The sequence below is a fragment of the Malus sylvestris genome, chromosome 13, assembly GCF_916048215.2.
Source record: "Malus sylvestris chromosome 13, drMalSylv7.2, whole genome shotgun sequence".
Taxonomy (NCBI): domain Eukaryota; kingdom Viridiplantae; phylum Streptophyta; class Magnoliopsida; order Rosales; family Rosaceae; genus Malus; species Malus sylvestris.
In genome coordinates this window covers 1,644,834-1,666,699 of record NC_062272.1, presented here as the reverse complement: position 1 = coordinate 1,666,699, position 21,866 = coordinate 1,644,834, and the positions used below count along the sequence as shown (strand labels likewise).

The 21,866-nt window shown below is 35.4% G+C and overlaps 2 protein-coding genes across 2 annotated transcripts; both read right to left on the bottom strand.

The window, feature by feature from the left end:
• Window positions 1–1,817: 1,817 nt before the first annotated feature.
• On the bottom strand, window positions 1,818–3,527 carry LOC126595785 (probable aquaporin NIP-type). Its single transcript, XM_050262091.1, has 5 exons — window positions 3,184–3,527; window positions 2,849–3,070; window positions 2,555–2,752; window positions 2,399–2,460; window positions 1,818–2,300 (listed from the first exon to the last, which is right to left on the bottom strand). The coding sequence occupies exons 1-5, from the start codon at window positions 3,283–3,285 to the stop codon at window positions 2,048–2,050; spliced, it is 837 nt and encodes a 278-aa protein (XP_050118048.1). The 5' UTR covers window positions 3,286–3,527; the 3' UTR covers window positions 1,818–2,047.
• A 6,566-nt stretch (window positions 3,528–10,093) lies between these two features.
• LOC126596429 (auxin efflux carrier component 3-like) lies at window positions 10,094–15,995 on the bottom strand. Its single transcript, XM_050263018.1, has 6 exons — window positions 14,397–15,995; window positions 13,869–14,193; window positions 13,679–13,764; window positions 11,234–11,391; window positions 11,072–11,148; window positions 10,094–10,733 (listed from the first exon to the last, which is right to left on the bottom strand). The coding sequence occupies exons 1-6, from the start codon at window positions 15,661–15,663 to the stop codon at window positions 10,667–10,669; spliced, it is 1,980 nt and encodes a 659-aa protein (XP_050118975.1). The 5' UTR covers window positions 15,664–15,995; the 3' UTR covers window positions 10,094–10,666.
• Between the last annotated feature and the right edge of the window lie 5,871 nt (window positions 15,996–21,866).

The window sequence follows — 21,866 nt, the reverse complement described above, 5'->3', positions numbered from 1 at the left end:
GAAAAAAAAAATGTTTTACACAATTTTTAACACTAAACCATAGTGTTAGTGACGACATTTTTTCTATTTAAATGTCAAAAATATTGGTTGTTGTATTTAGAGGAAACATTAGAGCCGTTACATTTTAAAATATTGGGGATATTGATGGGCGGTCCAGTTACAAATTCACAATTTGGACAAAGTCTAAACCTTTGGAGGAGCCATGTGTCTCGCTGTGCCCTACATATTCAAGATACAGGGCCAGCCACACCTTATCTAAACTCGGATCCTGTCCGTTTATTGAATTGTGTTCTTGCAATCCTTCCGTTAATAAAAAAACTATTTTTTATTTATTTATTTTTATTTATTTTTATTCTTTATCCTTTGGTTTCGCTTTTTAGAAAATAATATAAACACTAATCATATATCAACCAAACATGACAGATCCATGGAATCCTCATGAACAAAAGGGGACTAATTCCAACCAGGCAAACAGATCTGTAATGTTGTTTCCTAATCAATGACACTTACGTATTTTTTTGGATAAATTACATTTTGCACTCTTACGATTGAATGTAATTGCAAACTCATGTTTTATTTTAAAAACATTGTAAGTTCAAGCTTTGTTTTACATCTGTTAGTCAATTAGTCAAATTAATTAGTTGTTAATTGATGTTGTGGCAAGTGCAAGTTCCACATATTTATTGACGTGTATGCCACATTTGCACCCAAAATTAGACCTTACCCATGTGGCACCAGAAGATCAGAGAGTCAATGATTTCGCCTAGAGACATTTGGTGGGAGGGAGGGATACATCAGATGGAAAGTCTATGGCTTCACCATATATATAACTTTGAAGAATAAAAACAAAGGATCGATCGAGAAGGTTGTGAAAATAACTCGGCAACTTAGATTTATATGGGTCCTTTGACGAATATATATCACTACACAATTTAATTGATTTTACAAGTTTTTACCACAGATGTAACAATTGGTAAAAGTTCAAAGGTAACTAGTCAGGATGTGGTAGTTTCGAATCGAAAGACACGTGAGGTATTTGCTCTATGCAACGTATAACTCATGCATGTGAGGAGCTCCATGTGTTTTGGATCTAACCTTCTTTGTTTAACTAAGTGCGATTAATGTTTGATAACTAATTAAATTAATTCGTTCAAAGTTTATGAATGGAGCATCTCAGGAAGGTCATATATATACATATTAAACAAAGGCAGCTATCATTATGTATATGTTTACACATCAATTGCAATCAAATATGATTTTGATAGAGTAACAAATTATGGAAAATTTAAGCCAAATTATGGTTACCAGTTGAAATTTTTGAGAAACTGTCTATTGCTTTCGGAACTTAAGTTAGCAATTACATATGTTATAATTTAGGTAAAATAGTATTTTACCGTGTGATAGATAGAGTTAATATGTGGTTGTTTAGGGCTTGTCAATTAATTGATTAGATATATAGTTAGTTAGATAACTGTTAATCTTGGAGTATCGACCACTATAAAACTTCATTCCTTGTATTACTACCTCAATAAGAAATGTAATAAACAACTGTTCATTTCCTCTTCTTCATTTTCTCTCTGAAGTTCTTTCTTTTCTTACAAAGCTTACCTCATTTTCTCTCTGAAGTTCTTTCTTTTCTTACAAAGCTTACCGTGTATAAACTGGTTCATTTTGTATAAATTAACAGTGATCATATTACGACAATGATCGTATTTTGAGTAAACGATTATATAATAACTCGTAAGCATGGCACAAAGGCTACCAATCATTTTTTTTTAAATATGGAAAAACAATTTAATTTAAAGCAGACTATGAAATCAACAAAAAGAAGTCGATTTTTATTTTATACTCCCTTCCAAACAGCAAATGGCCTATTTGACCTCCCAAAAAAATCAGCATATTCCCTAGGGCCTAGGATAATGTGCACAAGCTTAAGCAATTGGTATGCATGTCATGCAGCAGCAGGCTGTAGAAGGGGAAGAGATCAACAACCGATCGATTTCATCAAAGCAGTACGTAATAATTTATTATGAATTAGCTAGGATTATTAAGTTCTATTAGAATTGTTTTTGGAGACGGATTTGAAGAAGGAAGCACTCTTGCTTAACTCCCGCAGTACTGGTTTGTCAGTTAACTCTTTCAATGGTTTGTCAGTGAACCGAATGAGATTGTATACAAATCCACCGAGTATGGTGCCAATGAATGGACCTACAAAATAGATCCATATTCCCTTGTATGTGTGCATCACTATTGCTGGCCCTAGGCTCCGTGCTGGGTTCATCGATGCCCCTGAGATCGGTCTGCATCATGTTGTATGTATTCAAGTACGTTAATTTTATGTATCCAAACAACATTATTGTATGCTGCATATTTGCTATATGTATATGTATGCATGTACCCGGCAACAAAGACGTCGATGGTTATTGTCATTCCTACAGCAATTCCTGCCAATTCTCCAATCTGCATGCATGCAGTGCAGATATGCATATATGTATGATATATTAGGGGTTTAGGTTTAATTAATTAATTAACGAAGATAGTGTTAATTACTAACAGCTCTGCTGTCTGTGGCGACGCCTGAAATAACAAACATCAAGAGAAAAGAGGCAATGATCTCCATGAGCAAAGATCGAATGTTTGGTCCAACTGGTATTGTTCCAAAATATGCCGTTTGGGGCACGTCCAAAACAAGGCATAACGTCCCGCTTGCAAGGATGGATCCTAACACATGCGCTGCAATATACAGAGGCACCTGCAAATTATGTAATGCAATGCATGAATACATTGCAAAAAGTCAATCATGATTAAGTAATTAATTGATTGGAGATAATTTGCGATTAATTAATGCCTGTTTGAGTGGAAAATGGCGGAAGATGGCGAAGGTGACGGTAACGGCCGGATTAAAGTGGGCACCGGAGATATGGCCAAGGGAATAGACCATAACCATGACGATTAATCCCCATGTAAAGCAAATTCCTGGAAATGTTACTGAACCGTAAATTTTATTCACTGCTACCGAGCCACATCCAATAAATATCACAAAATATGTCCCTATCACCTCTGCAATTACCTGCACATTAATTTACATAAACATATATATATATATATATATATGTATACTCTTAATTAATAATTTATTTAATCTAATAAATGGGGTCTTTTTTTTTTCACGTATGTTGTTACCTTTTGGGTAAGTTGAACAATCTCTGGAGAATGCCAAAATCCAGAACGCTCCGAGTTACCACTGCGCCCTTCTTCCAACGTTACCGCAACTTGATCAGACATCTTGTTATCCTTTTAATCAAGAACTATACAGGACTTTCCTATACGCTAGTTAACCTCTTAACGATTTCTTCGTGTCTATCTCTCTCCTCTTGTTGATCTATTTAAGCAAATAAGCAGAAAAGGATCTTGGTGTTACTGGAAGAAATTTAAACAGCAAAGATAATTATCCTTGTTTTTGGATAAACAAAATGGATGGTTTAGCTGTTTTGGTGAGTTTGTTCCTAACTATTTATCAAATTTCATCCCCAAAATACGCAACTAACACCCAACATTCATCTTGAATCAGTAAAACTTATGGTGTTGCATCTTGGTGATACTTGCCAACCTTATACGAAAATTTGGGTCTCAAATCGGGTTTCAACTTTTATTTAAGGGTTGGGGTTTACTAAAAACGGCTGCACCAGTTTACTTCGAGGCTCCGAACTCCGAAGTCCTTCTACTTTAATTTGTTGCTATGAATATTTGATATTATCTAACCCAGCCCAATTCAGAAACATTTAACAATTGGGCTAATATTTTCCAGCCCACCACGTATCTCACATTTTGCTTACCTATTTATTTTGTTTTGGCAGGGTGCAAGCAAATGACATTTTACTCCATGATATTTTGTAGGTTGATGTAATCTGTTCTTTATTAGGAATCCTACTCTTTGAAAACATATACAAAGGTGTCTGCCCTGTAAATTAGACCATTCTTCCACTTGCTAATAACGTATGACCACCGTAGAAATTTCATAATTAGAACCGTTCATTCTCATAATCTTCATTTAAAAATTATCCCTACAAAAAATTATTCAAATCCGATATCATTTAGTCATCCAAATGTATCAAAAAAATCAATGGTGTAGATACTAAATAACATATTCTTGATGAACTGTTTTACATAATACATTTAGATGACGAAATAATATCAGATTTTAAAGATTTTTTGCAAGGATAATCTTTAAATAAAGATTAAGAGATTAGATGATTCCAATTATATAATTTATACAATGAATATACGTTACTTTCAAATGAAGAAGCGTTTTTTTACATGTATACTTTGACTTTAGTTAGTAAATGTTTGACTAAAATTTTATCCTTGTTTGTGCAGGGGTAGAATTTTTTTATAATATCTTCTTAATTTAGTTACAAAAGAAATATTATATGCTTTTGACGTTCTTTCTTTTGAAACAAAAATAAAGCAATGAATTAAGTAGGTTAAAGCGTCCGTACATTAATCACACAACTTAAAGTGAAGTTTGCTTTGACAGAGCTCGACATTTCCTCGTTATACGAGTATTGATTTATGGAATTCTTGGTCTAACTAATTTAATTGAACGGAGATAGAGGATATATGAATTCATACAAAGGGAGAAAAGAAGAAAAAATGGCTAACTACAAAAACATGCAATCAAGAGAGGAACATGGGACCATTCACCTGATGCAAAGTATATCTCTAGTCCAAAGTCAAAAGTCTATCGAACAAATTATGCTATTAATGTGGTGCATTGGTTGCAAGAAAACTTCATTTTCCAAATCAGATATAGGAGAAATCAGATGTTCATCTCTTGTTGTTGTATTTCATTGGTTGACATCTTATGCTTTTTCTTTTATTTTTATCAACGTCTTTGGGTTTTTATTTACGTCATTATTTCAATATATAATAAAATATTTAAATGTTAGCATATTTAAACTAAAAATTATTTAACCATTTTCAAAAAGATCCATTTAGTGTTAGAAACGTTACACTTGACATATTTATATTTATAACTAAATTTTGTATTGTATATTTCTATTTTTAATTTGCAACCATTTTTTAAATATGTACCAATTTTCTTTTTAGTTTTAATTTGTACCTATATATTTCTTTTTTTTTTCTATGCCCATATTTTAAACGTTTATGTGTACCCATAATTTTTTTTAATCTTTTATTAGGACCCATAATTTATTTAAAATGTACTAGTATTTCATAAAGAAAATGTACCACTTTGTTATACATATGTAAAATGTACCCCTTTGTTACATATATGTAAAATGCACCAATTTTTTTAATTTAGAATATACAAATATTTAAAACTAAAAATAAAAAAGCGCAGATCATATTTCACGATTCAAATTTGAGGGAAAAACAAAATTCTTATTTGGTATTAATTTTTGCATGATTTTAGAAAGGATTTAATCATTTTTGTTATTAAATTTTTTAATTAATATTGAATTTAATTTTATGAATATTATTGTATCTCATTGGATTGGACGAGCAACGTTTCTATTACATGCAATGTCTCTCTCGATCGCTCTCTCAACAGTCAAACAAATAATGGTCCCAAAGCCGCAGCTGGTCCATCTCTCTAGCTTTCGTGTTCGTTGTTCACCCTACACTGACCACGATGGCATGACCACCTCCTCTCTTGCTCTCTCCATCTTTTGATGATCCATTTTTGTTTCTATGTATTTATTTCATCTGCACCACGCCTTTAATGTTTTGGTCCAACACCTAGCCAATTCTCCAACTTGCGCAACACTTCTTCTGATATCTATCGATTCATGCATACACACACACACAAACATTATCTTATCATATAATTAATGAAAAAGCTAACGAATGATGGTTGGGTTTGGGTATATTATTTTTATGTTACTGAAAATTTTCCACCTGAATAAATTTTGGTTATGAAATTGGGTGTATATACTGCAAGGAACCGATTAAGTCACGCAGTATATAATCATAGTTCCATATTTCAGATATTTTTTTTTGTATCATGAGGTGGTGTGCCTGCAGGACTTTAGGACCAGAAGGGTAGCATGGCCCCCATGGATGCTCAAGAATGAAGCCACGCGCACGAGGACATACCATATGTTCTTGATGGTGTACCCTACTCATCTTCAATCCAACCTAATCACCCATTAATCTTTACATAATCTATGTTCTACTACGTCCAAGTACAAATATATTACAATTAGTTTGGCACATTCATCTATATTAAAGAACGTGTTAGTAACATGTCATTATTTTTTGAGTCTAAGGAACATTATTTATGAAAATACTCATTAAAAACCTTATATAAGTAGAGTTTTATGTGTGCACTGAGATGATCATGGTCAGCTATATCTTTTAGTTTGTCAACCATGCACCAATCGGATTTTTAGTGTGTGAAGTGCAAGCTGACGGCATTTGTGTACGACCAAAGTACCGAATATAATTAGCTGCAGCAAACGATCAATCATGCATTGCATATGCAGAGGCTTCTTTTCGTTAGCTGCAAAAAGATATATGCACATATATTGAGATAAGTTCAAACTTCAAAAGGCCTGGACTTTTAGGACCTCATAATTCAACTGCTGCCATATCGTGGGGACTCTTATATATAATATAATTCCCTTCCATGTATTTTATCATCCACACAATGTTGGGTTCGATCCCTTTACAAAGTAAGGAGTCGTAAAATGGTAGGACCTTGACTCTTATATCTACTTAACTATATGTATATATAAGTGTGGTTCGTGTCACATTGGGGTCCATTCCCTTTTGTATCCAGAGAAAGTTGCAACAACAAAGTCCAAAAGCCTCAGAGGAACTTGGTTCCCAAACCGTCCCTACCTTGCTTGGATTATATATATCTTTTATCTACTTGGCCACATTGAGCAATTCGATCAATAATTGACAGCAATGGCATGTTTGGCTGCAATCGCTGTTTGAACAGTTTTAGCTAGCTTTCCAGGCTCCAGCTCCACATGAACAAGGTATGGGCATCCACATGAGCATCGACCCCCGCCACTTTGGCCACGTGTTTGCAAGCGGGAACTGTACGATGGTCGTCACTTAATCGCCATGCCCATGAGAATTAGTCCACCTCAATCAATCATACTAGCGCCATGCATGCATGCCATGTACAGTCTAATGCATCGGGGCGATTTATATAGAATGATTTTATCGTTACCATTACATTCTGTTTCAATAATACATTGTCACACATGTTGTATTACTAATTAAACTGAAACTTCTTTATGCAAGTCTTTCTCCAATCCATAATCTCAAGATTAATGCGTTAGACTTTTTTTACGGAAGTTAATGTTGTTTGCCGCATGTCAACTTTTCACCAACATGAAACCCTAGCATTTCAAGTCCAACAAGTAAAAGATAGGGTTTAGGGTTTACATCGAATATTTTTGGTATAAGATTAATTGATTTAATAACATGAAACCCTAGCATTTCCAAATGCAACAAGTTAAAAGGTAGGGTATTGCTTTATATAAAAAGTAATGATCAATAATTAATTGAATTTGGGGATATCATTAACCATTTAGCCATTAACAAGCAATAGCCACTAAAACGGGATAGTGAGTTAGAAGGTGTCAAGATTTTAGGAAGATAAGTAATAAGTTTACACCGATAAATTATCTTTCAACTTGCATTTTACCAATTTATACAACATGACAATTGCAAGAGTTTTATCACAAAACGTCTTCATGTAATTTGAAATTTGAATATAAATCATGAACTCTTGTGTTATTGAAAAGATCGTGAGGTTGAAAACACAGTGCACACGTGGGGGTGAGGTGAGAGCTACCTGCTTAATTGCATTTGTTGGATTGTGGCTACAATCGCATGTGAGAGCGAACCCATCTGCATGTTAAGGCTGAGTCCGCCGTTTCGAAACTCGCCAATTCGCAACCTCCAACATGCATACACGACTGCCATCGCTTTCGTTTTCTTGTTGGCCGACTGATCGAATCGATCGTCGAACATGTTGGTCTTTAATTTCTTCCCTCTTTCGTGTTTTACGGCCTAATTTTGTTCTTTGACTCCTTACATTTTACCTTCTTTACGGGGATAATAATTAAACTAAGGCTAAGTTTTAGGTTAAATGTTAACACCTGATACTGTGTAGTGTGTACGTGTGTTCCCTCCCAAAACTACACACCCCCTCCTTACTTCAAATCTTGGGATACGGGGGTTCCCCTTTGCCCTCATGTCTAATCCTAAAACTTGCCAACTTGTCGACGGATTAACATTGATTAAATTAATTGGTAACTTGAAACCGCCTTAACTTACAAATGATGAATTCCGTTGATAATTAGAGTATTTCCCTTCAATCTATTGTGTTTTGAGTTTAAAATCTTTCATTTCTCTCTAAGTGTAAATTAGTATAAAATATCGTTTTTACTAAAAAATTAAATAATTACCACCTTAAGTTAATTGGCTGATTTATATACGCACGAAAGCTAATGCAGATTCTTTTTTCCATTAGTCCCTTTAATCACTAATCTTCTGTCTTGGTAAATAAAATACCATAATGCTTGCACTGCACTTTTTTAGGAACGAACTCAATCCACAATTGCAATTATTGTGTCTTCATTGTAGAATTTTCATAATCCATTGTTCAATTTCTTAATTTTCATTAAATATCATCTTTACAAACAATTATTTGAATAGGAGATTGTTTAATCATCGAACTGTATCAAATAAATCAACAATTCATCAAGAATATGCTACTTAACACATTTACCATTAATTTATTTGATACATTTAGATAATTAAATGATCTTCGATTCGAATGATTTTTTTGTAGGCATAACCTTCAAATGAAGATTAAATGATTAAATGATTCCGGTTATGAAAATCTTACGATGAAGATACATTATTCGCAACTGGAGAACAAGCTCATCCCTTTAAGAGAAAATACAAACATTACATCCAATAAAATGCCTAACTATCTCGCTAATTACCAACAAGAGGTAATTAAACACACATTGTTAACGTCATTTTGTGCCTCGGTTTAAATATTGACATTTATGTAACAAAAACGATTTGCGTTTTGCAAAGTTTCTTAATTCTCCAACCGTGAAGTTTCAACGCAAAATCCGTACGGCAGCAATCGGGTGAAGGATCGATTCAACGTCGCAGTTAAGATTCGAATTGACGTCTGATGATCGATCACCACCGACTACTCGGGAGGTGAATGTGATGATCATGTCCTGTGATCATTCTGAATGAATGATACAAATTGATTGGTACCCATCACGTGCCATCATTGCTTAAAAAAAAAAAAAAAAAAACAAAATTATTGTGCTGACCAGCACGCCACTGGCTAGTGGGCCTACGGCCTATATGAAAACTAAAAAGTAGGGTAGGGTTGTGGGCTTGGTGGCTTGGTGGCTTGGTGACTTGGTGACTTGGTGTGCCTGCATCAAAAGCGAAAAGCAAAAAGCTAAAAAGTAACCTAAGCAAAAAATTGCTTTTGACTCCTGCTTATCTACCTTTCCGCTTTTTCTTTATCTCGCTTGGTTGAAAAGACAATATCCTCCAACCCCAAGTGGTAAAAGTCTTCACAGAACCACAAGTTGCTTTCATTGCTTCAAATCTAGAAGAGCCGTGTAAGTGACAAATTGAGATTAATTTAAAAGTGTTTTTCAAATGATTAAAAACAAAGCTTTACGAATAATTAAATAAATAAAAATTCAAGAAAATAATTGAGAGATCATTGAGTTTTTAGCACTCCTGATTTAATTTCCTGCAATTGATATCTCGTAAATAAAATTACAGATTCTTGAGTTTGGAGTATACATGGCTAAAAATGATGCAAAAATCGATACTCGCTAAAAACTGCGCCCTTTTATCGTGAAACTTTATATTAACAACTAAATAACAGGACGATTAACTAATTAATGTTCTCAAAATGCAAAAGTGAATAGGCTTAACCAATTAATTTCTTTTGAAGTAACACCAAGGAACACGACAAATGCAAATAATTTCCGATCCACATTCCACGGACAACACCTCAAAACCATATCTGAGAACAAAATTAAGAAAACTACACCAGAAAAAATATTAAAAAATTAATCATTGTTTAGTAATTTTGTCCCCTAATCCTTTGTCGTCCATATATTCATGAACTAATTTCAACCGCCACTTCTTTTATATGGTAAAGGACGAATTTTGCCTGAAATAATCTCATCACTGTAAACAACAACAAATGCGTGACGCAACGAAGCGAAATTGATTAATTAAATAATAAATCATCTGCTTTTCTTCCCTGTTTTCCTCTTGTGCGTTTTGCTCCCTCCCAACAAGCTCTCCCACAAATTTAGACACACTTTGGCCTCTCATGGGAGCATAGTCCTTAAAAACAGGGCTTTTTTCTTAATTACATAAAAGTCAAAATCTATTAATTTGCTCCCAAAAATTTGGATTAAAACACCTTCAAACCTCGACGGATTCTTCGTTCTCCATCGTACTTAATCTAGCTAGCTAAACTTCTTCTCTGCCAGAAAATCCTCGTCGGTTTCAAAGAGCGACACATTTTGATCATATATGCACGGCCACGAACATACGATTGGAAGCCTCTTCTTCGTTTTCCTAGCTTTGTGTATCTCCATATGTGCTTCTGTGACAACAACATTTACAATCCCAGAAGAATGTAGTAGACCAGAGTAATTGGTAAAGCTATCAACATTCCGAAAATAACCCTGCAGTAAATTATTTAATTAATTAGTTAAAATATAAACAAATTAAGTTTAAGATAATAAGGAACTAATTTTAAAATATAAAACTCGTCTAGAAATACTTTTAAAATTGCTGAAAATATTTTTGATAAAAATGTTTTTAGAACCAATCTTTAGTAAAAATGCAAATGAGTCTAAGAAAAACACTTGAAGTATTTCTTAGAAAGAAAAAAACATAATTGGAGTTTTTTTATAAAAATCATTTAAAGTGATTTTGGAACTCAAAATTATTAAAAAAAAAAAAACGTTTTCAGTCATTTTAAAAGTATTTCCAAACAAGCGCATAATTTTTTGTTACTTACCCAGTGCTAAGAATGGCTGGATGAACATTGTACTCCTTGGCAAATACAAAGGGAACAATTCCTTGAGGAAGAGCAGCCTACATTTGCCACAGATGGATTAACAATGTTAAGTAATTATGTATTAATTATAAACAAAGGGCATGATGGGTAGTTTAAAAGTACCTGGACAATAGCTAAGTGGAGGAGGGTGCCACGGAGGCCAACAGCAATGGAGGCGGCAGCCATGACGGCGGGGCCAGTGAGGAACCTTACTGCCATTGCAAATCCGGCAACTGAGTTCCCACATGCTATTATCTTGGGTTGAAGTGCCATAAAAAGACCTGCCATTGTTATCACACCAGTAACAATCAAATAATCAGTATTGCCATAGTGATTTTCGTACTCCACAATTTATTCTGCAAATTTAAATATAAAATACATAAAAAGTAAGAAAAAGTAATTGAGAAAAAAAAATTTCAATGTGTTTTGAACACGATTCGCTACATTAAATATCATAATATTTGGTGTATCAGATCATATTTTTGACAAAAAAAAATGTTAAAATCATTTGTAAACGAAATATATAATTTATTTTAAGGGAGACTTTAGATGTGGTGCTTAGTTATGAATATTATTTTATTAAAACCTTGTTGGTTTTTAATTTTTGATCGAGGTCCCTGAAATTAATGTGATAATTTATTTCTATGTATGTTACTATATTTTTTTAAATTAAAAATTAGAAATTTTAGTTGTTTATATAAATGAGATTTTAAATAAAAAAAACCATAATTTGTGGGATTAAAAATATTAAAATATAAATATACTATTGTATGTGTGTGTGTGGGTATATATATAAACATGGGTACATTCATCAAAATTAACCAAAAAATTTATTGTATCAAAACATGGGTACATTCTTCAAAATCACAAAAAAAAAAAAGAAGATATTAACCTCAATAACATTAGTAAATTTCTTCGATTTTAACTTGACATGGATACATTTTAAAATCAAAGAAAAAAGAATGTACCCATATAAGTATGGGTACATTTTATATATAACAAATTGGTATATTTAAGAATGAGTACATTTTAAGATAAAAAAGTTTTACATTAATAGGTACATATAATTAGCATGGGTACATTTAGCAAAATAAAAAGTACAAATGCAAAAAAATATATGAGTACAAATACAAATAAACTTTAAAAAATATGGGCACAAAAAGAAATTAATATATGGGAACAAATTAAAACTAAAAAAAAAATTGGTACAAGTTAAAAAAGAATTACAAATTAAAAATGGGTACAAACTAAAACTAAAACTAAAAATATATGATAAAAAATTTAGTCATAATTATAAATATACTAATTGTAACATTTTAACATTAAATGAATATATTCAGAAATAAAAAAATATTTTATTATTGAAATAATTAATGATGTTATTATTGAAATAATTAATTATGTTATTAATACCCAAAGATTTTGATCAAAAATAAAAAAAAAACGATTTTAACCTAATCTCTTCTTATTTTAATTTGGATTTCAGCTGGTTATTTCAAACTTTTAACTACTTTCACAAATTTGGACCAAATCGGGCATCTGTCACAACCAGTGTCCACCGACCCTGGACCGCAAGATCTGCCCCACATGTCGGGTGGTCAATATACCCGTTTAAAGTCCACTAAAACTACAAGTCCACACCCTTCAACTTCTATTTCTTATGAGCAAACAAGCGGCCGTAAGAACCACTGATTGGTTGTGACTCGTCAGAGTACGGAGTATCCACACCCATAAAACTTATTTGTAATTGAAATGACATCGCAACAAATGCGTAATTGACGTTAGATATTATCACAGTTTATTTTATTTTGACAAAATACATGTCATTCTAACAATATCTATCTACTTGCATAATATATTGAAGTATTGAACTTAGTGTTCTAAAAAATGCCATAGGCGGCCGCCTAGCAAACGAGGCGTTTTTGGGCAAATCGCGTGAAAAAATCGGGTTCTAGCTGGGGAGCTAGGCGAGCTAGGCGGTCCTAGGAGGTTTTATTTATTTATTTTTTATTAATTGCGTGTTTTTTTCTTTTTTGATTTCATGGTGGTATACTTATGGAAATGGTGTATCTAATTTGCAAATTATGAATCTACTACAAGTTCATCCAATACTTATGGAAATAGTGTACCTAATTTGCATTTTATCATTATTTTATTATCCATACAAGTATAATTTTTTTTAGGTGTCAATATGCACTTATATACAAGATATACAAGAAATTTACCTAAATCCGTCTAGGCGCTAGGCGCTAGCCCGCCGCTCGACTAGAACTGCAACTCTAAAGTTTGTTTTTCGTATCTAATTAGAAATGTCCATCACGCGTTTTTGTTTAAGATGTTACTTGAACTAAATTCAATAGTGCAAATTTGCTGTCCGGGTAGACCATCGACAACACCTCAGGCGCGCCTCCCAAGTGCCTAGGCTAGTCGATAGCTTACCCACACTGGACAGAGGCGTAATAAAGAGAGGAATGCATAAGAAATATTTTGTAGCGCTAATAATAATTTTTAAAGTTAATAGCTTGATTAATTTGGAGAGTATGGCAATTAAGAAACAAATTGACTTACCTAAGCTGAACATAGCCATTCCAAGGCCAGCATCAGATAGTATGGAAATGGACTTTTCTACTATTCTCGGCATCTCCACATGCCACCTACAAATCAAATAATTCAAATCATAAATTTTAAAGTGGTATAAAAATGTTTGTAACAAACATATCAAAAACAAAATTAATAAAACCGGATAAAGTTGTCTCACCGGAAAGCGATGAGGGACCAGATGAGACCAATGAGGCTCGAATACGTGTTGGGATTGCGGATAAGCTTCCGCCACACCATGATCAAGATCAGACGGGTCATAACGCTCGCGGGAGGCATTTGCTTTCCGACACTTGACTCATGAGGATCACCAAGTGCGCCGCCCTTTGGGTGCAGCTCCGTAGTGGAGTTTGACCCCAGCTTAGTAAGACCTGTGGGTCCCGCTCTTTCCCTCTCAGCCTCCTCTCCCTCGCCGCCCCTCCCGCCGAAGCTAAACGCTTCCCTGCCGTACCCCTCCGCCGTCGGCGCACTCTCCGGAACTGCCGCTGCACAATCATAGTCAGGGTTAAATTAGATTGAATTGGGAAAAAAACATTGCATTAAAGCAACGATAACGACAGTACTCCTAATCTGTCAATCGTTTTCGTTTAATTGATTTAATTCGACAAATAGAAATAAACAAGAGGTTGTAAGAAGGAAAAATGACGTGTGATTATTACTTTTGCCGGGAAAATTACAAGTTAGTTACCTTTGTTTTCTCCGTTTTGGGGGTGATCAGCAACAATCATTCTTATCTCCTTGGCGCCCTGATCGGACCGTCCAGATTGCTCGGCCGCACTGGAATCGTTCCCGCCAAAAACATGAAGCCCACCGCCATCGGAAACCGGGGACGCGCTGGAGCTCCATACAAACATGTGGAGCTCTTTAGCATCGTGATGACTATTCGTTTTAGCAATAGCACTATTCGAAACCGGTGGCGCCTCCACTTGGGGCTGCGGCGGCTGCTGATTTTTGCTGTTACTTTTCGCTATGGGTGCCGAGAACTCCGGATTAGGAGCCGGGTACGACGCGGGTACCGTCTGCGCGGGATAAAACCCAAACCGGGGAGACGTAACGGTCTGAGCGGCGCAATTCTCTTCGAAATTGGAGGGTCGGGGAGTCGGACCGCGGGAGGACTGAACCGAATACAAGTCGGCGGGTCCGAAATTGGAGTGCCGGGTGTTGAACCCTTGGACTCCCATCATGGAGTAAAAATCGGAGGGGTTGAAATTGGAGCCTCTCGGTGTCGGGTTTCGGGAGGAGCTCAGGCTGTAAATCTCGGCGCCGGTGAGGTTCGACGGCCGAGGGGTCATTGCGGAGAGTGACCGCCTTGATGCGTTGGACTTCCGGACCTTGACGTGGAGCTTTCCGTCGTCGCCGATTTCGGCGTCGGTCTCGAGAAAATCGCGACCGTCGAGCGAGACGACGTCGGAGTCGACTTTGAAGGAGACGATGGAGGCGGCGGTCTCCGGGAACTGCTCCATGATTAGAAGCTTGGCGCCACGGTACTCGAAGAGGAAGAGGAGGAGAGTGTACCAGATGATGCACTGCAGTACTACCACCTGCACCATGAGGCTGCCGGATTCCGGGATTTTATGGCCGTACATGGCGATTAACAGCGGAATCCCCATGACGAGAGTGTTGGGGAGAGTAGAGAGGGAGAAAATTGTAATCATCCACTCGAGGCTGCCGTTGCGGGTGAAGTTGGTCCAGAGGCCGAGGGCAAAGAGCATGATGATTTTCTGGAGGGTGTCGGCGGCGATGAACCGGAAGTTCATGGTGTAGGGGTCGTTGGTGGAGATGAAGTGGAAGGAGAGCAAGGGGACGGCAAATATCGCGACGAAGCGGTTGATGCCGGAGCACTGGTCGGGGGAGAAGATCTTCCACCACCGGACGGAGCCGTAGGCTAGGATCATGGCCACGTACAGCGGCACCACCGCCGTCAAGACTTTGTAAAGGTCGTGCCACGAAATCATTTTTGATTGGCTGTTGGGAGTGCGCGTGAGTGAAACGGGTGGTGCTTAATTACTACTGGCACTTTCGGTGTTCAGATCTGGTGGAGGTGGGATGGCATTTGGATGTGAATTGAAGAAGAGGGAGGGGGCAAAATGGGAAGAAGAAATAAAACCGTTAGTTAACGAACTGGGAGTGGGAAGGATACTCTGCGCAGCTGGTGTTGGCTGCGCTCGATCAGTGTGTTATCTCAGGTTCTGATACTGCTGATGAACCCAGAGAGAGAAAGTAGAGAGAGAGAGGACGGAAGAGAGGCAGTGATTTTACAAGGGGAGGATTGGGTTGTAGTAACTTTGGAGGGAGTATATATAGGCCGACAGAGAGAACAGAGTAGATAACGATACATACACGGGGGTGTATACATGCAGATTTTTTTAATTGTTTTTTAATTATAATAATAATTTGATTAAGAAAATTTAAATATTATTATAATACAAGTGGATAGACGTAACTCAGTACACTAAGTTTTATAATACAAGTGGATTGACACTTGAAAAAGAATTCTCCTATTTATCATAGGAAACATGATGTACTGGTCTGTATTCCAGGACAAATTTCTTAGTGTGCCGGGAATACGATCAGGCATATAAAGTGTCACAACACAATTGGTTGAATTATGTTTTTTCTTTAAGTTTCCAACTAATTGTATTATTATACTTGGTGTACCGATCAGTATTTTTTGCACACTGAAAACTATCTCGCATTCTAGACACACAAAAATCTCTCCTCTTATTAGGGCCATGTTTAAAGCAGCGTGTCTTATTTCTATAATTTTGTTCGAACATTTTTTTTCTATTATACCTAAATAAATAGATTAAATTATCCCATTCAAATGTAGAGTACAAATTTAAGAAACTAATATAAATGAAATACTTTTAACAAGTTATACTTCCATTGAGGACACCAGCCTCAGAACACACAACATTGATCGTGACAAGTAGGGTGCAATTCCTAATTAGCCTCTTATTCAAGCTCGAAAGAGATGGATAATAGTAGTTTGCCACCTGTAATCCTCTTTTTAAAGAAAAATGGGATAATAGTGGTGCAATTCCTATGCCTCTACAAACAATGTTGTATATAAAATGTGAAAAAAAACGAATCAATATTATATCACTTCAAAATTGCAAGTCTTCTAGAACCAATACTATATTGCTTCTTAAAAAAAAGTGTGACTAACAATTGATTGTTAATCGTGGCCAACTTTCTTTGTTAATATATGATTAAGTTTATTTATGGTGTTTAAATTACGAGTTTTGCTCGACCATCTACCCAGAACTTTGCATTTTATAACAATTTATTTGTCTGTTGATTTATTTTCAATGCATAAAAGCATCTTTTAACTTCCGACGTGCAGGTGATTTCAAAGCTTTCGCTATCTTAACCATATTATTTATGTTACGAGATTATTATTATTATTATTTTTTAAATTCTTGCCAGTCGTCTAGGCTATTTTAAAAGAAGAGAAACCATTTTAAAGTAAGTAAAACTAATGAAAATGGCTTGAAAACTTTGAGTTTTAACGATAAGGACAAAATAAAAGGTAAAGTGAATAGTACCAGGATTGACTTTTTAGTGTAAAAATGTAGTTTTTCGTTAAAGTGAACAGTACCAGGAGCTTTTCGTTAAAGTTCTCTTAAAAGTATTCTATATTTTTCAAAAAAATACAGACAGGCAAGGGAGGCACACGGGTGTGGAAGCGTATACGGCGGAGGTGATAGAGGTTGAACGTGAAATATGTGTTGTAGTTGGATCCGAGGGCATTGGGGCCGGCGGGAGACGGGAGGCGGGAGGCGAATGTGAAGGGTGGGTTAGGAATTGACCGCCTGACATGTTTAGGTTAACCCGACATGGGTTCGCACACGCGGCGGCATTCATGTGGTAGAGCTTCTTCAATGACGTGGACAACCTTCTATCTTCTTTCCATATCTACTTTCTGGTTTCTTTGGTCCTGGTTCTGGTTGCTCTTTTCTTTCAAAGTAGAAGCCAAATGTGTGTGAATAGAAAAAGTTAATCTAATTTATGAAAATGACTTACGGAGATGCAAAGTTACGATATTCCAAGTTAATCATGCGGCGATTGCTAAATAATTTAAAACGCAATGCCCTAGCAGGTTTACCCTTGGAACTGAACTTTAACCTAGCTAGGCAATAGTAAGATTCCGCACTTGTGGATTGCGGTTAAAGGCGACAAAATCTGGTCCGTTTCAAACAAAACTCAGAGAATCAATCAAAGCGATATCACAGTACCTTGGCAAGGACTTCGCAATTTTGATCAGAAATTGATTGTTTCATATCAGATTAATTTTGACCATCACATCCTCAAACATTTACCCAACGAAGTCCAATCACGCTCTTCCACTTAGCAAGAGCTTCTCGCACGTAATCATGCTACATCTCGTTCTCTTTCATCACGTGGTCAAGTGTGTTTCTTTTGTCGAATACGTGATTTGGTGTTGAAGCGTTTTTTATGATGAAACTCCAACATCTCTTGGGCTAGCAGGTACTACCTTCCCTATTCAACATTTTTCTCTGCTCAAATTTGTGTTCTTGGGTCGAACCAGACCAACCCATTCTATGATGAAGGACAGAAAGAAAGAGGATCTTCAAGATTTTATGTTATTTGTGATCGTGATGAATTTTAGGGTGGGTAACCAGAGCCAAAAGGTGCCTACTTTTTCTTGACACGATACTGTATTTTCAGTCATGATATTTTAGGTACGTGAATGCGACTGATGCTTATCAATCATGAACTTCCCACCTTCTGTTATATTCCCTTCTCATCGACATATATACGATCATCCAAATCATTAGCTGATCAACCATTCACTTAATCTTACATTTTGGCCATTAATTATTCATCATCGTGTTAAATCGATTGATTAGCTAATGACAAAACTGGACTGACTAATCATTTTTGTAGCAGTATATATTAACAGGTCAATGCGAATATATAAGACCTTATAGGTATAGAAGCTTCACGGGGTCGTATCATACTAATTAAATAAATAAAAATATGGTGTGCTTTAATTTAGCAGCCATACGAGGATTTCTTTTGTTGTGAAAAAGATATGCATGCATGAAATATCTCGGTATAAGATCGTATTCCCTTAGAACATTTTCCCTTTTTTATGATATTCTTTGGCGGTTGATGGTTGCAATTTTTATTTAAGAGTTCGTTTAGAAGTGTTTATAAAATGATTAAAAGCATTTTCATGAAAGTGTTTTTGGAATTGATCCTTAGTAAAAATGCAAGTGAATTATGAAAAAAACACTTCCAAAAACAATTTCACAAAAAGTGCTTTCAGTTATTTTAAAATACTTCCAAAATATGACATTAAAGAAAAAATCCAACAATCATCCGCCACATCATGTGATCTACAAAATATAGTCTAAAAACATGGTCTCCCTAACATTCTTTGTTTTTTTTAAGTTTTCACTATCATATGGAAGAAAACTCAACTCAAGAATTAAGATAATATGAGTATGTAGTTAGGTGAAACTATTCACACACATTTTTTTACTTCTTCTACATTCATGTTAATATTTGTCCTTTGATACTCTTCAATTCACTCGATCTGACGATCGAAAATTGAGAGGTGTGTGTGGAAAGTAAAAATGGGTATGAATAGCACCACCCTTTAGTTAATAATAAAACTACTTTGACACAAAACTAACACTTTCTAATATAGCTGAGTCATACCATTGTATGTGAGTCTCATTTTTATTGGACAACATGTTAATAATGTGTCCTAGCATTTTAATAAATGTGACATTCACTGGCACACTCTAATAAAGGTGAGCGCTACCATTATATTTAGACCTCGTATAGTCATATATATTAGATAATGTGTCAACAAATACGTAGAAATTTTGTGTCCAAATTAATAGCTTCATTAGTTAGTAAGTAAATGATGAATCAAAGCTATATATAATTTGAAAGCTCGAGAGTTCTATTATTAGGGCTAAAAGAGAAGGGATGATTGACATGTCAAGGGGGCCAAAGAGAAAGGCAATATCAATTTTTGCAGGGGTCTAAAAGACGAATGGATCGAAGTGGCTCTCTCTTTTGTGCAGTTAGGCGAACGTGTGAGTAAAAAAAAGTGAGCCTGTCGGGCCATTGGACCTCCCCCACAACCCATGCTAGCTCACGACTCATGACTCATCGCCATGCTGCTGGAGCCCCCAACCTCATCATCTTCCCTTTCCCGATGCCAACATGCATGCTCTTCTCTATTCAAGGACTTGTAATTACTTACACAAATTACATAGTTGGTATAAACATTTTTGTTGCACTAAGGCTTGTCTTTAATCGAACGACTTCAAACTAACAAACTTTTCGTTTTGTCAGGGTAATTTAAAAGTCTATTGTATGCAAACTTACCCTTATTTTACAAAGAGACTGTTTCCACGACTCGAATTCAAGCAAGTAAGTCTCTTTCTTAAGTACATATAAAATGGTCATCGTGATTATATATGGTCTTAAACTATCTTTAAGTTGGGGTCTTAAACTCATAATTTAGTATAAAATGTGATCATATAGCGTGCATCATTTGACCCAAATGGATGGTGCATTGTCAATTTGACAATAATCACACTCCTTTTGCTGATACTTTTTCACTTTCTTGCCCTAAAGGGTACAGATTTTAAACCCCACTAAAGTGATATCGTACTTAAAAAGAAGCTTGCATCGCATGCCACAACTTAATCAAGAATCTAGGACCATGCCTTGTGTACGTATCATTGTGGAGGTCGTTGTTTAGGCTTATCAAAACAATTAGTTTATATGGTAGGGTTTGTGACAACATATTTGCATTATTAACTTAAGATCGTGCTCAAAAGTACCTTAACGACGAAAATCTAATTGAGGTTTTCTTAGCCTCAATAAAATAAAGTTAAAATTAAAATTAATTTAAAAAAAAACATGTGTAACCCAATGAATTATGTACTACTAGAATTCGTTTGGAAGTGCTTATTAATAACTGAAAACTTTTTTAAAGAAAATGTTTTTGGGTTCCAAAAGCACTTAAAGTGCTTCCCTGCAAGAAGCATCAGCTAAGTATTTTTTGTAAGAAACACTTCAAGTATTTTTTATAAAGATTTACTTGCATTCTTACTATGTATCATGATTCCAAAATAATTTTACAAAAAATGCTTTGTCATTTTAGAAACACCGTCAAACAAGCCTTTAATTTGTATTGTATTTTCCTTCTCTAACTATGCATGTGTGGCACGCAACCTGCCCGTGAAGGAATTCTTCTGCTTTTCGTTGGGCCTATTTCATATATATTCTTCTTCGTACTAAATTAGGTCAACCTTGATTGGCCCAATTTTTAGGGTTTTCAAGCAATTGCTGCCATTATTGAGCTCAGGCCACATTCCCCACCAGTAATAAACATACAAAATGCGAATTAAGAAAAACCAACTTGCATTTCGTTTTTCACAATCCCACCTTTAATTGGATGATCATAACATAATTGTACTCTTCACGTACATATAATTAAACTTCAAATTAGCTCCAAATCCATATGTATCTAATTAGAGTATTACGTTATCATATGATATTACAACGACGCCATTCGCATGCATCGTAATGTGGATTATTAAACTATAATTATCCGTTCCAACACGTGACTACAAGGTTGACTCAAATCTTGGGCCGTGATCAAGATAAAGATAGGGCGAATCAAGATTAATTATAATAATCAAAACATAGATGTTAATGTAACAACAATAAAATTGTGAGCCAAGCCAAATAGATTTCGTGATTTGTTAGGTTATAGTTTATTGAATTCATAGCCAACCATGTGAAAGGAACATTCTTTCGGATCAGCCGGTGTGTGTGACACAAACTCGCATTCGTCTCTGCCATTTGCTTCTGCAAATGTCCCTTCACATATATAATTTTTTTTACCCTAAATCCCTCCCAAAGAGGCATAAATTTCCAAAATACAGCTAAGAAAAAGAAACTATCTCTTTGGAATTTTCCTGGTTTTATTAGGAAAAAGTTAAAATACGGGGAACATGTTAAATGGGAATTGGAGACATGTTGAGTGTGTTGTTTGACAGATTATATATGTTTTTTTTATTTTAAACAAATCAACGGGTGGTGAAGCCATGATAGTCCATTCTTTCAAGGGTCGGAGGACTCACTGAGACATTTTAGTTTT

Bases quoted from the DNA above. Each gene is read 5' to 3' on its own strand.
- LOC126595785 (XM_050262091.1), bottom strand. From the start codon at position 3,285: ATGTCTGATCAAGTTGCGGTAACGTTGGAAGAAGGGCGCAGTGGTAAC. The intron at 3,071-3,183 runs GTAACAACATAC...ATTAATGTGCAG, and splicing joins TTGTTCAACTTACCCAAAAG to GTAATTGCAGAGGTGATAGG. The intron at 2,461-2,554 runs GTTAGTAATTAA...GCATGCATGCAG, and splicing joins TCGCCACAGACAGCAGAGCT to ATTGGAGAATTGGCAGGAAT.
- LOC126596429 (XM_050263018.1), bottom strand. From the start codon at position 15,663: ATGATTTCGTGGCACGACCTTTACAAAGTCTTGACGGCGGTGGTGCCG. The intron at 11,392-13,678 runs GTAAGTCAATTT...TAACAATGGCAG, and splicing joins AATGGCTATGTTCAGCTTAG to GTCTTTTTATGGCACTTCAA. The intron at 10,734-11,071 runs GTAAGTAACAAA...AATTTACTGCAG, and splicing joins CCAGCCATTCTTAGCACTGG to GGTTATTTTCGGAATGTTGA.